The sequence below is a fragment of the Indicator indicator genome, chromosome 31 (genome assembly GCF_027791375.1).
Source record: "Indicator indicator isolate 239-I01 chromosome 31, UM_Iind_1.1, whole genome shotgun sequence".
In the NCBI taxonomy this organism is placed as follows: domain Eukaryota; kingdom Metazoa; phylum Chordata; class Aves; order Piciformes; family Indicatoridae; genus Indicator; species Indicator indicator.
The window spans coordinates 2,735,798-2,750,530 of NC_072040.1; the positions used below are offsets into that span (position 1 = coordinate 2,735,798).

General features: G+C 45.2%; 1 protein-coding gene across 1 annotated transcript in view; it reads left to right on the forward strand.

Annotated features, from left to right (window-relative positions):
• Positions 1 to 14,733, forward strand: part of CLVS1 (clavesin 1) — a 57,616-nt gene that overhangs the window by 16,534 nt on the left and 26,349 nt on the right. The window contains exon 2 of the mRNA XM_054394733.1: positions 2,050 to 2,224. Coding sequence (XP_054250708.1) covers positions 2,050 to 2,224 — 175 coding nt within the window. The remainder of the gene's footprint in view (positions 1 to 2,049; positions 2,225 to 14,733) is intronic.

Genomic DNA, 14,733 nt, shown 5'->3' on the forward strand with positions numbered 1-14,733 from the left:
AGGGGAAGATCTTGTCCTCAGTCAGATGAAATCTTTTGTTGTGATTTAGAGTTTAAGCAGATTACAGAACTACTGGAGAGAGTCCAGCAGAGGCTCCAAAGATGCTGAGGGGCCTGGAGCATCTCTGTGAGGAGGGAAGGCTGAGAGCCCTGGGGGTCTTTAGCCTGGAGAAGAGCAGCCCCAGAGGGGATCTTCTGTACAGGGTGGGGGCCAGGAGACTGGGGCCAGACTCTTGCCAGTGGTGCCCTGGGACAGGACAAGAGGTAGTGGGCACAAACTGGAACCCAGGAGGTTCCATATGAACAGAAGGAGAAACTTCTTTGGTGTGAGGGTGCTGGAGCCCTGGAGCAGGCTGCCCTGAGAGGTTGTGGAGTCTCCTTCTCCGAAGGGATTCCAACCCACCCTGGCCATTGTGCTCCTGCTGTGGATGGCCCTGCTTTAGCAGGGGGGTTGGACTGGATGATCTCCAGAGGTCCCATCCAACCCTCACCATGTTGGGATTCTGTGATTTTATGAAATTTTGCCTAAAAATAAATAGCAGTTGTCAATCCAGTTGGCATCCCTTCACCTCGCACTGCTGAGCAAAGGACTGCTTCTGCTTGTCTGTTCAGCACAGCCTCCCCACATGATTTGGAAAGGTCAAGATCCTGTTGCTGCAAACGAGGGAGGAGTGGGCTGGTACCCAGCAGCAACAAAGTTCAATGTCTTTAAACTTTCTCTATTGCAAGTTGCCTCAGCAACTTTAGAGAAGCATCTAACTTAGGCAGAGCCACAGTTCAGAAACAGCACTTTCCAAGGGAGCATTCAAAGAATGTCCATTTCCACTTGAAGCTTGCTGAGAGAAAAGAGAAAGACTACGAAAACACTTCAACATTTACTCCTAACAGAAATTTACCCAGTGTTGTGCCATTGAGGGGTCGAGGTCTGGACAGCAGAGGTTTGTTTTGACTGCACATCTTGGGTCTGGTTTTGGTTTTGGTTTTTGCTCTCAGGCAGAATTTGAAACAACCCTCTTGTAGGCTTAGATGACTTGTTGAAAATTAAAGAAAACAGCAGAAAAGGATTAAAGGGAAATCTCCGTGAGAGCACATGGTGTGAGCTTTCCCTGTACCAGGCTTCAGGTCTCATCACAATTTGAGCTTTCCTTGTTTGCTGCTCTCTCAAAGAGTCTGTTGTTTGTAAATCATCTTAAGGGGAAGAACAGATGATGAGGGGCCTGATCCAGCTTATTCAGGTGTAAAGATGGAACAACTCATGAGTGTGTCCAGCTCAGTTCTGTAAATTCCAGGAGATGCAGCCCAGGCTCTTCAGTACAGACTTTCACCATTTTCTTCTCTATCTCTTGCTGTCCATTTGGGGCCTCCAAGGTTTCTATTATTTTCCCAGAGCTGATGGAAGCATTGCAGCCAGCCTGTGCTACCTGATAATTAATGAAGAGTTCCTATTTTGAGTGAATTCAACTATTTTCCATGTTGCATTTGTTTCCCAGAAACAAAGCAACAGCCAAACTTTCATTGTGCAAAGCTTTGGATGGTTCCCTCTGTTCAAGCAGGAAGCCAGTTCTGTTGTAAGCATAACATTTAGATTAACTCTGCACTGCTTTATTTCCTTTGCTGATTTTCCTCTTTGTAGTTGAGAGAAAAGAAAGGAAAACAAACAAACAAGCAAACAAAAACCTGGTACAGAACATCTGAAGGAGCAGGGAATTAAACTGATAGCCTGAATCTGTTTCATTTCACCACACAGAAATATTTTCCCCCAAGTAGTTTAGCTGCAACCTATTGTAAGCAATGCCAGAAGAATCAGAAAGATTTAATCCAGGGTTTATTTTATCCACCAGTGAGCAGGACTTATCACATCCAACAGAGGAATGTGAGTTCCAGAGCGGGAGAGCTTTAGTGACACCTCTGAAACAACTCTCTTTTCAGAAGAATTCTACCAGAATAAATCCCTGTCCCATCCCCAGCAAAGCTGAGCATCTTGAGGGCTGAAGATAACTGCAAACATTGATGATTTTGTTTCTTGTTTTTTCTTCTTCTTTGGCTTTAGGAACTCCTTCATCGATATCCTTCGGGCTATCCTACTCTCCTTGGAGGTGCTCATTGAAGATCAGGAGCTTCAGATAAATGGCTTCATTCTAATTATAGATTGGAGCAACTTCTCCTTCAAGCAAGCCTCCAAGCTTACACCATCTATCCTCAAACTGGCCATTGAAGGGTTGCAGGTAGGTGATGAACAACACATCTACACACAACCTGCCTTGCAGGCACTGGTCAGGGTGAAGGGTGGTGGAAGAAAATAATCCTGAATGCTGTAGTGTCCCATCCACTCTCAACCTAGATTGATTTTCAGGCACTTCATTTTGACTTCCTTGCTTTTATTTCAGCTGTAAGCCAGTGTAACCAGTCTGTGTGTTACTCACTGCAGCATTAAGAAGGAGATTGGAGGTTTAATCCACCAGAGAATTCAGAGGGATTAAAATCCAGCAGCATCTGCCTCCTGCAGTGTGCACTCCAGATGCAAGCACATCTGTCTGCAGAGGGAGGGAGGCAGGTCCCTCAGCAGATGGAAAAATGATGTCATGTTCACACAGATGCATTGGAGTTGGAGGGAAATGAGGAAGAGGGAGGACAGGCTCCCTGTTGTGTCCTCATTCTGACTGCCTTCATTTGTCACTCAGGATCCTGTTAGGTTGTGCCTCCAACTGCTCAGGGGCTGTGCATCCGCTCAGTGCTCACAGATAAACAGGAGCAAGCTCAAACCATGTGCTGCTAGGTGGGAAGTGAGGACAAGGCAGCTGGGGCAAGGACAAGTGGTGGTGCTTGGAGAAGACATCAGCCTTTTCCACAAGAGTCTGAGCCCAGCTCTGCTGGTAGAGCTGAAATGGATTTTTAGGTCTGAAGTAGACTGTTCCAACTTTATCAATTCAGAGAATCAGAGAATGGGTTGGGTTGGAAGGGCCCTTTAAAGGTCATCTACTTCAGCCCCTGCACTAAGCAGGGACAGTCCCAACTAGACCAAGTTGCACAAAGCCTCATTAAGCCTGAACTTGAATGTCTCCAGTCATGGGGCCTCTACCACCTCCCTGGGCAACCTAATCCAGTGTTCCACCATCCTCATAGTAAAGAACTTCCTCCTAATGTTCAAGGAACACTGAGGTTGAGAGGACCTCTGGAGATCTCCTTTCCCAACCTCATTCTCAAAGCAGAACTGACTTCAGTCTTAGATCAAGTTGCTTAAAGACCAGATTTCATGTAGCTAAATATTTTAAAGGAGAGATTTTATAAGTCATTGTTTTCCTGTTTTATTTTTAGTACTCCTCTGGTATCCTGCAGTCATAAACACCCCAGGAATAGTCTTCCTTGCTGCATGTGTATTTTAACTCTAATATATAGACCAGAAAGAACAATTTGCTCAACTAATGTTTTTTTGACTAACAAATTGTCTACAATTAGATCATGATTATCTCTATTTTATGCTATTATTCAAATGTGAGGTAGAGAAATCTGCCAGCAGCTTTAATCCTCTGTTCTCCTTTGTGGGGAATGTTCGTCTCCTCTAACATATTGGAAAGTCAAGCTGTGCAATTAGTCCCTAGGACAACATCTTGTCTTCTCCTGCTGCTGCTATCACTTCATCTGCTTTCCTTCACAGAATAACAATTGCTGGTTAAAAAAAAAAAAAACCAACAAAACCAAAAACCACCTTCCAGGCAGAACAAAGAGGGAAAGGCAAGGAACATTCTTCAGGAAATCAAACTCCAGCAAGGTGTCCTTGTGCCTGTCCAAACTGTGCACTTCCACCCCTCCAGTAAAGGCCAGTCCAGCCTTCATCCCATCTAATTTCTGACCATGGCACTGCCAGGGACATGTCCATCCTTATGGCAGCTTAGAATCATAGAATTGTTTTGGTTGGAATAGACCTTTATGATCAAGCCCAATCATTTACCCAGCACTGCCAGGTCACTACTAAACCACGGCCCTCAGCATCACATCTGCACAGCTTTGAAAACCCTGCAGGGATGGAGACTCCACCACTGCCCTGGGCAGCCTGTTCCAGGCCTTGACAGCCCTTCTGGGGAAGAAATTGTTCCTCATGTCCAACATAAAACTCCCCTAGCACAACTTGAGGCCATTTCCTCTTGTCTTCTTGCTTGTGAGAAGAGACCAACCCCCACCTGGCTTCAGCCTCCTTTCACAGAGTTGTAGAGAGCAATGAGGTCTCCCTTCAGCCTCCTTTTCTGCAGACTGAACAACCCCAGCTCCATCAGCTGCTTCTGGTGTCATTACTGGTCTTACGATGGTGTCATCAGCTTGACATCCTGTGCTGGGCAGTTTCAGGAGGTTGCCTTTCTTGTTGATGAGTGAGCATTCCATTTCTCATTGCAACTCACCTTAGTGTTGCCTTCTCCACAATCAGTAGAACTGTGAAAAGTACAGGTTGGGCTAATGTGTCCTAGACTTTTCCAACTCCTGGCAGGCTTGATGAGTTGTAGGAGTTGTGAATGTTGCACTCTGATTTACCAGGTTTGGAAGCAAGTCATTCATGCCTACAAAGCCCATATTTAGCCAGCAGTGTTGGTGGAGGTTTTTTAAGGTATGGGATTTTTGGCTCTCATCATTGCTGTTGAAATAGCTTCATTAAGACCTTGTTCTATTATTATTTTAAAAGAGCTTCTGCTGTCCTAATGTAAAATTGATGGAAAAATGTAACTGACATGCAGTGGAGACCTGCGCAGAGGGAAAAAAAGGAGTCAGAAAATGAGTGGCATATCGTGGTCACTGAAAGTGCTAAAGACAGGTTCTGCTCTCATGAGATGATGATGTCAGAAAGAAATTGAGATTGTTTTAGTTCCTTCTGGTTTTTCCCAGCTAAGGCACCCTGCACACCCTGATACTCAGCCAGGCAGATTACATGGCTATCCCAGCCCTCCTTTCAGAGAGGTTTTGGCTCATATCTAGTCCTGTGTGAGTCTAGTGAAGTGGATGGAAGGAAAATAATTCTCTCTTTCAGTTTCTGGTGGGATTGAAGCCATATGTTCATGTGTTGCTATCTGAGACAGGAAATTCTAGTCTCTCTGTCTGTAATGGCAATTTAAATACCATAGCTGAACCCTTTTCCCATAGCTCTGTAATCTCTCATCTGATTCAGTATCTCAGACCATCCCTTTCTGAAACCCAGAGCTCTAAACCAATAAGTAGTAGTACACTTAGTAATTTACATTTGTGCTTTTGGCTCTTTTTCTTACTTGCAAATTGCTTTAAGCCAATTAATATATTGACAGGTCATGGGTTTGTGGGGGTTTTGTGGGTTTTTGTTTTGGTTTGTTTAGATTTGGGTTTTTTTGCATTTTACTCAGTTTATTATTTTCTCCTCAACTTGCTGCTGCAGAGCATTATCAGTAGGGGAGGAGAACAAACATTACAGAGATATAAAAATGTTAATTTGTCCTGTGTTGCAAGACCAACACTAGTCAAATCAGATAGCCCTGGGTGCAGAGATAAGTTGCTATTAGATGCTCAGTTCCAAACGCTGTCAAGGGTGTGAATGCTCAGGGAGGGGAGGTTTGAGTTACATCACTGCGTGGCTGAAGTAGAGGTCAGGGCGAGGTCACATCTGGAATCTTGTGTCCAGTGCTGGGCCCCTCAGTTCAAGAAGGACCTCAGAGAACTGCTTGAAAGAGTCCAGCACAGAGCCACGAAGATGCTGAGGGCAATGGAACATCTCCCTGTGAGGCCAGGCTGAGGGAGCTGGGGCTTGGAGCAGAGGAGCCTGAGGGCTGCCCTCATTGCTGTGGATAGAGATGTGCAGGGCAGTGTGGGGAGGACGGAGCCAGGCTCTGCTCAGGGATGTCCAGTGACAGGACAAGGGGCACTGGGGACAAGCTGGAGCAGAGGAGGTTCCACATGAATATAAGGAAAAACTTTGTGAGGCTGCTGGAGCCCTGGAGCAGGCTGCCCAGATCTCCTTCTCTGGAGACATTCAAAACCCACCTGGATGTGTTCCTGTGTGACGGCCCCCCCCCCCCCGCTCAGGGGGGTTGGACTGGATGATCTTCTGAGGTCCCTTCCAACCCCTGACATGCTGTGTTTCTGTGAATCTGTGGCTGAAAGCACATTCTGCTGACTATTACTCTTTGTTCTGTTCCTCTTTCTGTCTATATTACATCACACAAGCCAGTTCATTAGAACTATCTCTGGAGAGAAGGAGGCTGAGGAGGCTGCTCTACAGCTACCTAAGCAAAAAACAGTAACAGGGAATGACCAAGATCATCAAACAGAGATTTGTCCCCAGATTTTCTTTGGTAATAGCCTGGCAGAAGTTCTGATAACAGTATCCATCAGGAGATCCATGAAAGTTCTTCTATTTTTTTACATTATCTTCAGTTTCTCATCATCCAGTGAAAATTGGAAACTGGTATATCTCAGAGGACAGGGAAATGAAAGGAAATCAATGATGCCTGACTTAAGGACACCATAATCAGAGAGTGATATTGATGAAATTCTTCTGGGGAGGGGGGAAAAAAAAAAAGAAAGGTTTTCAAATAAGGGAAACTTGGCTAAGCCTCTCTTACCAAACTGCCCATGGTACCTCTACCCAGAATAGCTCCAATGCTGAGATCAAGTCAGATAATCAGGCTGACAGCTTTGTTTGGACATTATTAGAGGTTATCCCACTTTAAAATCTGGGATGAGATACAAGATTAGGGAAAAATCTCAGCCTGCTTACAGTGATATGAAGCAGTTTGATCTGTAATATTAGCAACAGATTTAAAGAAGCTAAATTTGTATTATTAATTATTTTTTTAATTCCTTCCTGCTGTAATTCTGTAGGATTGAGAAACTTAATGTCAATTAAATTATAGCAGCAGATTCCTTATCTCTTGACATTAACTTACACTATCAGACATTTTTCATGTTGTGCTTCAGAAGGAAGAACTAAAAGAGGAAATATGCTCCAAATGCAGACAGAAATGTGGAGCTTGAAGGAAAGGCTGCATCAAGAGAGGTTCAGACCAGCGTGACCTGGGTTAATGGGCATGATCAAATCTTTGCTGTGGTCAAACTGGAGATCTGAACAGAGTCCAGATAGTCCTCATGGAGACTTTGTTGCTTCCAAATCCACTGTTTGTATGAAATGTAAAGATATTTACACAGATAGTTGGATGAAACCCTCTCCACTATTTGCCCATTCAAAACATGCCAATTCTTTTCCCATTAAATGCTGCCTCAGAGGTTCCCAAATCTGTTCTCCAGCTATTTTTTTTCCTCAATATTAGAATGTGCTTCTTGCTAGAAACTTTGGTTGATCTACTGAACATGAAGTCACTGCAACTGATGAGCACTTAGCACCCATTGAGAGAAGGTCACTCTGATTCATTCCAGAAACCCTCATGCTATCTGTGTCCAACAGCTGTTGGGCTACATGGAGCAAGTACCCTTGGAGCTGTCACTGAGGATGCCTTTGAAATTTTAGGAAACAAGAAAAGGGATTGACTCATTATGTATAAAATAAAGGTAGATAAACAGACTTTGCTCCCTGCAAAAGAAGACCTGTGCTCATTGTGTGCCTATCATCTCCAGGGAGCTGACTGCAACGAGGAAAAAGAAACATACAGGAGGCTGTAGACTCACATTTGTCACTTGAAAATTGGAATTAATTGCTTAGTAGAATTGATCAGCCCAGCTGTGTTTGCCAGTTGGAGGCTTTGGGGCTTTTGGCTGTGAGTAAAAGATAAACTGCAATGTGGGCAGCCCAAGAAGCTGGATGTGTTAAGTGGAAAGTCTTCTTTTAATGCCAGCTATTGTATTGCAGTAAAGGCCTCACTCAGCTGCTGATAAGAATTGGACAGGAAGAAAATTCTCATTGAGCCCTGGCAAGGAAATGGAAAAGTTTATTGCAGTAAGTCTGCTGAGAATTGAGAGTAGCTTTTTCTTACTGGGGGCCAGTACAAAGGCAGCTGGAGCTACCACCAGCCATGCTCAGTGGTGAGGGGTTTGGAGAGCAGATCTCACAAGGAGAGGCTGAGGGAGCTGGGATTGTTTAGCCTGAAGGAGAGGTGACTGAAAGCAGACCTCATTGCTCTCTGCAGCTACCTGAAAGGAGGCTGGAGTGAGGCAGGTGTTGGCCTCTTCTCCCAAGTAACTAATGACAGGACAAGTGGAAATGGCCTTAAGCTGCTCCAGGGGAGGGATAGGTTGGGGATTAGGAAGAATTTCTTTCCAGCAAGAGTCAGGGATTGGAACAGGCTGCCCAGGGAGTTGGTGGAGCCACTATCCCTGGAGGTGTTCAAGAAAGGTGTGGCCATGGCACTTTGGGACATGGTCTAGTGGTCATGGGGGTGTTGGGTAGAAGGTTGAACCTGATGATCTTTGAGGCCTTTTCCAAGCTTTGATTCTGTGATTCACTCTGGTTGGTTCTTTTTACCCATGTAGAGCTTAACACTTGCTACAAGCATTCCTGAACAGCAGGGGTTCCTTGATGCAAAAATGTCAGCCAGAAACATCTCAGATATCACAATCTTCCAAGGAAAAATGAAAATATCAAAAGAAAACTTCATCCTGCTTCCTACTCCCCTCCTCTCTCCCCCTTTGCCCCTTGCTGAGCTTTGATTTTGACAAATTGTTGTTTTCTGAGGGAAAAAAGCATCTCAGTGGAAATTCCTCCAGCAGCTGAGTGACTGCCCTGTCATCCAAACCTTCCTACCATCCTTTCAGGATGAGTTTTGCATCCCTTTCTGTTAGACACACACTAGAACATCTGAATGCCTACTCTCATTTTTGCTCTGAGCACACTCCCACTGCTTCCAACTGTTTGCAGCAGAACCAGTTTCAAGCACAGGCAAAATGCAATAAAGATCATTTCCATTTCAGAGGAGCCTGATCAACCCCACACTACTTGCAATGAAAATGCAGCTAAGCAAAAGCAGGGCTAAGACAAATACAATTACAATGCAAATACTCTTCAAAGAGCAGATACAAATCCCTTTCTTTTTGAGAAGAAAGGCAGCAGCATGACTATGTGAATGAATGCTTGTGCATTGCTTAAGAATTATGGAGGATAACAGGAGAACTTCCAATAAGCTGCAACTGGAATTCAGGCTTGCCTGGGCTTATAGAGTCATATCAATCTTATTTTATTTTCCAAGAGAATTTAGGAGCAGCTTTGAATTAGTAGGAGTGTGCTCAGTAGGATGTGTGCTCAGGGTCTGTAGAGATGGTTTCTGGTGGGTTGGTGGGAATGGGTGTCTGGAGTGTCATAGAAACACAGAATCCTAAACTTGTTTTGGTTGGAAGAGACCTTTCAGACCATCAAGCCCAACACTTATCCCAACACTGCCAGGTCACCACTGCACCACGTCCCTCAGCACCACATCTATCCAGCTTTGAAACCCCTTCAGGGATGGGGACTCCACCACTGCTCTGGGCAGCCTGAGCCAGGGCTTGGCAACCCTCTTGGTAAAGAAATTGTTCCTCCTGTCCAACCTAAAGCCCCTCTGGTGCAACTTGAGGCTGTTTCCTCTTGTCCTATCGCTTGTTACTTGGGAAAAGAGTCTGGCCCCATCCTCTTGCCCCCCATCCTTTAGCTCTTGCTGAGCATTGAAGATCCCCTCTCAGGCTGCTCTTCTCCAGGCTGAACAGCCCCAGGTGCCTCAGCCTGTCAAAGCACCCAGCCATTATTTAGCTTTTCCCCCTTCTCTCCCTCCCTGCTCTGTCTCTGCCTTTGCTAGCTCTTCCTCCTCTAAACACACAGAGACCAATAAAGCTGTGAGGCAAAGCAGGCATGCAAGGTGTGCTTTTTGTGGTGCTGAGCCCAGAGATTCAAACACCCCAGCTCTAATTAACCATTCCAGAAATTTCCCCCCTCCAATTTGTTATCCATGCCTGAGCGAATGTTAATGGGGTCACACAGCTCTTTGAACTGCTGCTGACAGAACAATAAAGAGTTCCTGTGGTTTTCAAGGAACAGCACAGGATAATTTTGCTTGCTTTGCAAGGGCATTTCTTAATGATATCATTATACCCTCTAAACTCCTGGTCCACTCTCTGAAACTCACAACACTTCAAATGACAAGTTCCCTTCCCTTCTCCCTGGGAGAATTAGATCTCAATTATAATTTATAATGTGTTACTTACTCAGTGAATATTCTTTTCCTGTGCCTCTGAGAGGTGTCAGCCATGGTATTTTAATGAAGCACACCCCCCCCTTTTATAGAGCCTCTCTCTTCCAAAACTGGAATAACAGCATTTAAAGGGCTAGACCTCTCAGAGAATCTTTTGGTTGGAAAAGACCTTTAAGATCATGGAGTCCAACCATCAACCCACCACCAGCATGGCCATTAAACCATGACCCCAAGCCTGGGTTAGTGAAGAAGGCAAGCAGATAAATTCCATTTGAGCTGGCTTAAAAGACAATGAAAATAACTTAGATTTGTCTCCCTTCCAGAGATAACTTATGCCTGAGCTGTATTGCCTGAGAACATATAAATAACCTCACTAGCAAATTCCTGCCATCTGTGATCAACTCCATTCAAATGTTTGAAGGATTTTACTTTGAGTGCTGACACCATTTTGAGGTTGTCTGTTTTGCAAAGATATTTAAGGCAAATTAGCTCAGTAATGTTGGTTAAGCTAACAAAAGGAGTGAATGTTGTCATTAGCTACAGATATTTGGTGTCTGACTCTCAGGATTGCTCAGCATTGTGTGTGTAGAGGGAAAAGAAGAACCACAGAATCATTCCAACCCCACCTGGCCATTGTGATCCTGGGCAAGCTGCTGTGGGTGACCCTGCTTTAGCAGTAGGCTTGGACTGGATGATTTCCAGAGGTCCTTTCCAACCACAGCAGTTCCACGTGGGGTGTGAGCCCCACAGAAGTGCAGTTATTGATGGCATGTTTAAATTCTAGATCTAGCAGATGCAAATCTTGGAAGCAGAATGGATGGCAAGTCCCCTCTCTGTGGGGCTGGTGTTATCAAGGGGGCTGTGATTGAAGTCTGAGAGCCATTGCTCTGAAAAATTAAAGCAGGACAGGGAATCATGATATTTTGCCACTGTCACTAGTGGAACCTGTTAGTCCCTAGTATGAGGGTGAGGAGGTAGCAGATGAAGCTGCTAGGAATCAGGTGTGGAGCAAACAAAGGCAGGCAGCTCTCCCTGCAGTGTGCTGGAGACCTGAAAGCCCTTGTCTGGAAGGATATGTGAATGCCACATGACTCCAGGAGATACTGGACAGGTTAATGCTAGAGAAATACTCTGAGGGTGAGTAAGGAGACAGGAATTACACCTGACTCTAAAAGCTGAGAACCACTGAAGGTTGGGAGTGTGTTGGGTGAAGACACATGTACCTGTTCCTCCTCTTCCCTCAGCAGCTGTGAGGGGCAGCTGGCCTACAGAGAGCACACAAGGCCAGCTGGCTCTTTGGTCTGCCTGGCACAGCTGCCCTCTGCTCCAGAAGGAGCAAAATTGCATCTGTCCTCAGTGGTTCCTTCAAGCCTAGTCATGACAAGAGGCACAAACCGTTTGTTTCATAGAGGCCAAAAGAACTAAGCAGAAGTGCTCCTAAACGTTGCTCTGGGGTGCAACCCATGTCAGGAGGGTGGGCTGCAGTGGTGGTACTGCAGGGCTAACCCAAATCAGGCCATGCCCTGCTGGGTTATACTGAAACACACAAAACCAGCTCAGTATGGACCCAATGAACAGCCATGCAGCCCCTCACACAGACACTGCAGTTTGCTCAGGCAGTCTCTCTGTCCATGGTGTTCCTGGCACAGCAGTGTATCCCTTTCCCCACCAAACACCAATTTATTTCCAATTTCTAATATGAGGGAGGGGTTTACAAAGATCATCTTCTGGCTTGCCTGGGTAAATAATGATCTGATTCTGTCTAATATGCTTTAAATGAGCAACCAACCAACCACCATCCTTCTCTGATCACTCACAAAAGAGGGAAAAAAACACATCCCAGAATGAAATAAAAATGTCTGAGCCAATGGTGGGTAAGGTAAGAGGAAATCATTAGATGTATACAGCCCATCTTCTCTGAGCTAGATGCTGCATTCTGAAACAAAGCTCTACTTGGAGGCATCAGTAATAATTTCCATTTATTTTCTGCTCCAGTGATATGTAAAGCTGCAGTTTTGATAAGGCTTGCCAAGTGCTTCTGTTGATTTACATAAAAGGTTCACAGGAGGCAGAAATATTTGCCTGAAGGATAAAAATAAACATATTCAAGCAAACAAGATGCTCGTAAAAATGTAGTTAAGGCTGAAATTTAGTGGAAGGCTGATTGTGTTTCTGCCTGTGCTTAGCTAAGCATGACCACAGCAGAGCTCAGGGGATCAAAAGCACGGAGCATCAGAAATCCCCACTGGTGGAATCACAGAATTGTTTGGGTTGGAAAAGCCCTCTAAGATGATCAGGTCCAACCATCAACCCAACACCACCACGGCCATTAAAGCATGCCCCCAAGTGCCATGGCCACAAGTCTCATGACCACCTCCAGGGATGGGGACTCCACCACCTCCCTGGGCAGCCTGTTCCAATCCCTAACCACTCCTTCAGCAAAGATTTTTTTCCTAATCTCCAACCTAACCCCTCCCTGGCACAATTTCTCTCTCCTTCTACCACCTGATCCTAGGAAGAAGAAATCAAGCCCCACATCACTTCAACCTCCTTTTGAGTTTGAAAAACTGAGTGTACTTTGGGTGCTGTGAGTTCCTTGTGCCTTGGGTTTTATTCATAGATTCATAGAATGGTTTGGGTTGAAGGGACCTTGAAGATCATCCAGTTCCAACCCTGAGCCACAAAGATGAAGGGCTGGAACACTTCCCCTATGGGGACAGGCTGAGAGAATTGGGGTTGTCCAGCCTGGAGAAGAGAAGGCTCTGGGCAGACCTCAGAGCAGCCTTCCAGTACCTGTAGGGGCATACAAGAAATCTGGGGAGGAACTTTATACAAAGGCTTGTAGTGCCAGGATGAGAGGGAATGGATCAAAGCTTGAGGAAAGGAAATTGAGACTGGAAGAAATTCTTTCCAGTGAGCGTGGGGAGACACTGGAACAGGTTGCCCAGGGAGGCTGTGGATGCCCCCTCCCTGGAGGTGTTCAAGGCCAGGCCTTGAGCAATCTTAACAACTGAGGATGAGAGACAAATGACCATGTTTATTTTAAAAGGAAACACATCTGCTCCTGTACTGGGACAAGGAGGTTTTGAATAGAGAAAGGTCTAAATGAGGCATCTGACAGGGTTTTGTTATCCAGGTTGTCCTTGTGCCTCCTCAGCCAGCTCTTTTATCATAACAAATGGATTAATAAGGAGTATTGATCCATGGCTGTATCCTACAGGAGTAGGTGCACTATAAATTAATGGCTGGGCTTGATGATCTGAAAGGTCTCTTCCAACCAGAATTATTTGGTGACTCTATAAATGGAGAATGGAGAGGATGGAGTCTCTTTTTCTAAGGATGAAAACAGGGCTAATAAAGTGATTAATGAAATAACCTCCTGCCTTTTGATTGCAATGAGAGATCTCAATGGGGGGAAAAGTGGTTCTGTGAGTATGAAGCAAACAAACCTTCAACCCTCCCAGAGAAAAGAAGAGATGAGGAGCAGCACAGAGGTGCTCATCCTGCTATGAGTGGAAAGGAGGAAAAATGAGTTTGAATTTGATGGGAATTGCCAGTGTGTCACCAAGGATGGGCAGTGAATTTGTTTTGTGCTCTGCCTTGTGCTCAGCCTATGAGGATTTTAAAGGCTCCTGCAGGCCCAGAGCCATTTTTGCTGAGGCAGCAGCCTGTCAGCAGGCAGCTGGGCTGCAGGGCACTCAGTCAATGGTACTGCAATTATTTACAAAGACGATCAAGTAACCTCTAATTCTTTGGATCTTAGTCCTTGTTCACCTCCCCCAGCTTCCTTTCAAATGCAAGGCTAAAGAGAATGGAGGTAAAGGTAGAAATGCTCTCATTGGGGGTTTAATCTCTTTGCCAAATAGACATAAAATATAAAGAAAAAAAATTACCTGGGCACTTTCTCCACTTTTATTTCCCAAATCCTAGACAAAGAGAAATTATAGATCTGATTGTAGGTGAAAAGTAAGGAAATAATGATCTAAATGCTTCTGCTTGTCCTGAAATGGAACTGATTTTTTGGTCTTTGCATCCTTTTAAAGTACATTTCTGGGAATCACAAACTGTGTGGAGGCTTTAGAAATCTCTGAGGTGGATTTTCCCTCTGGTGAGGGCAGTGAAAGAGGAGGTGATGTGGTGGAGGAGGGTTGGCTCAGCCACCCGTGGCAGCTCATTGCAGTGGTTGGGGATGATGTTGGCAGGTGGTTCAAGCAAAGGTGGTGGGTCAAGAGATGGAGACCTGAGCAGCAATCACTGCTGGGAGATCAGAGTTTACAAGTCCTGACCACAGAGCACAGAGAGCTGACAGAGGAGAACCTGGAAGAGCAGGGAAATTGGAAGATTTAGGGAGAAGGAGGTTTGGGGCTGGAAACTGGAGAAACTGCCAGAGCTGGGTGGACTTCTGGATGGCTTTTGAGGGTAGAGTGGTCTGGTATGCACTGGGAAGTTCTGATCTAAGATATAACCATGAATAACCATGAATTGGATTTTGGGAGTAACAACAGCTGTGGACTGGGGTGCAGTTAGACAAGAGACAAAAGACCTTCGAGCCTGCTAGACCAAAAATGACAGAGAAAGCTTCAGAGGAGGTGTGGAGATAACTATGGGGT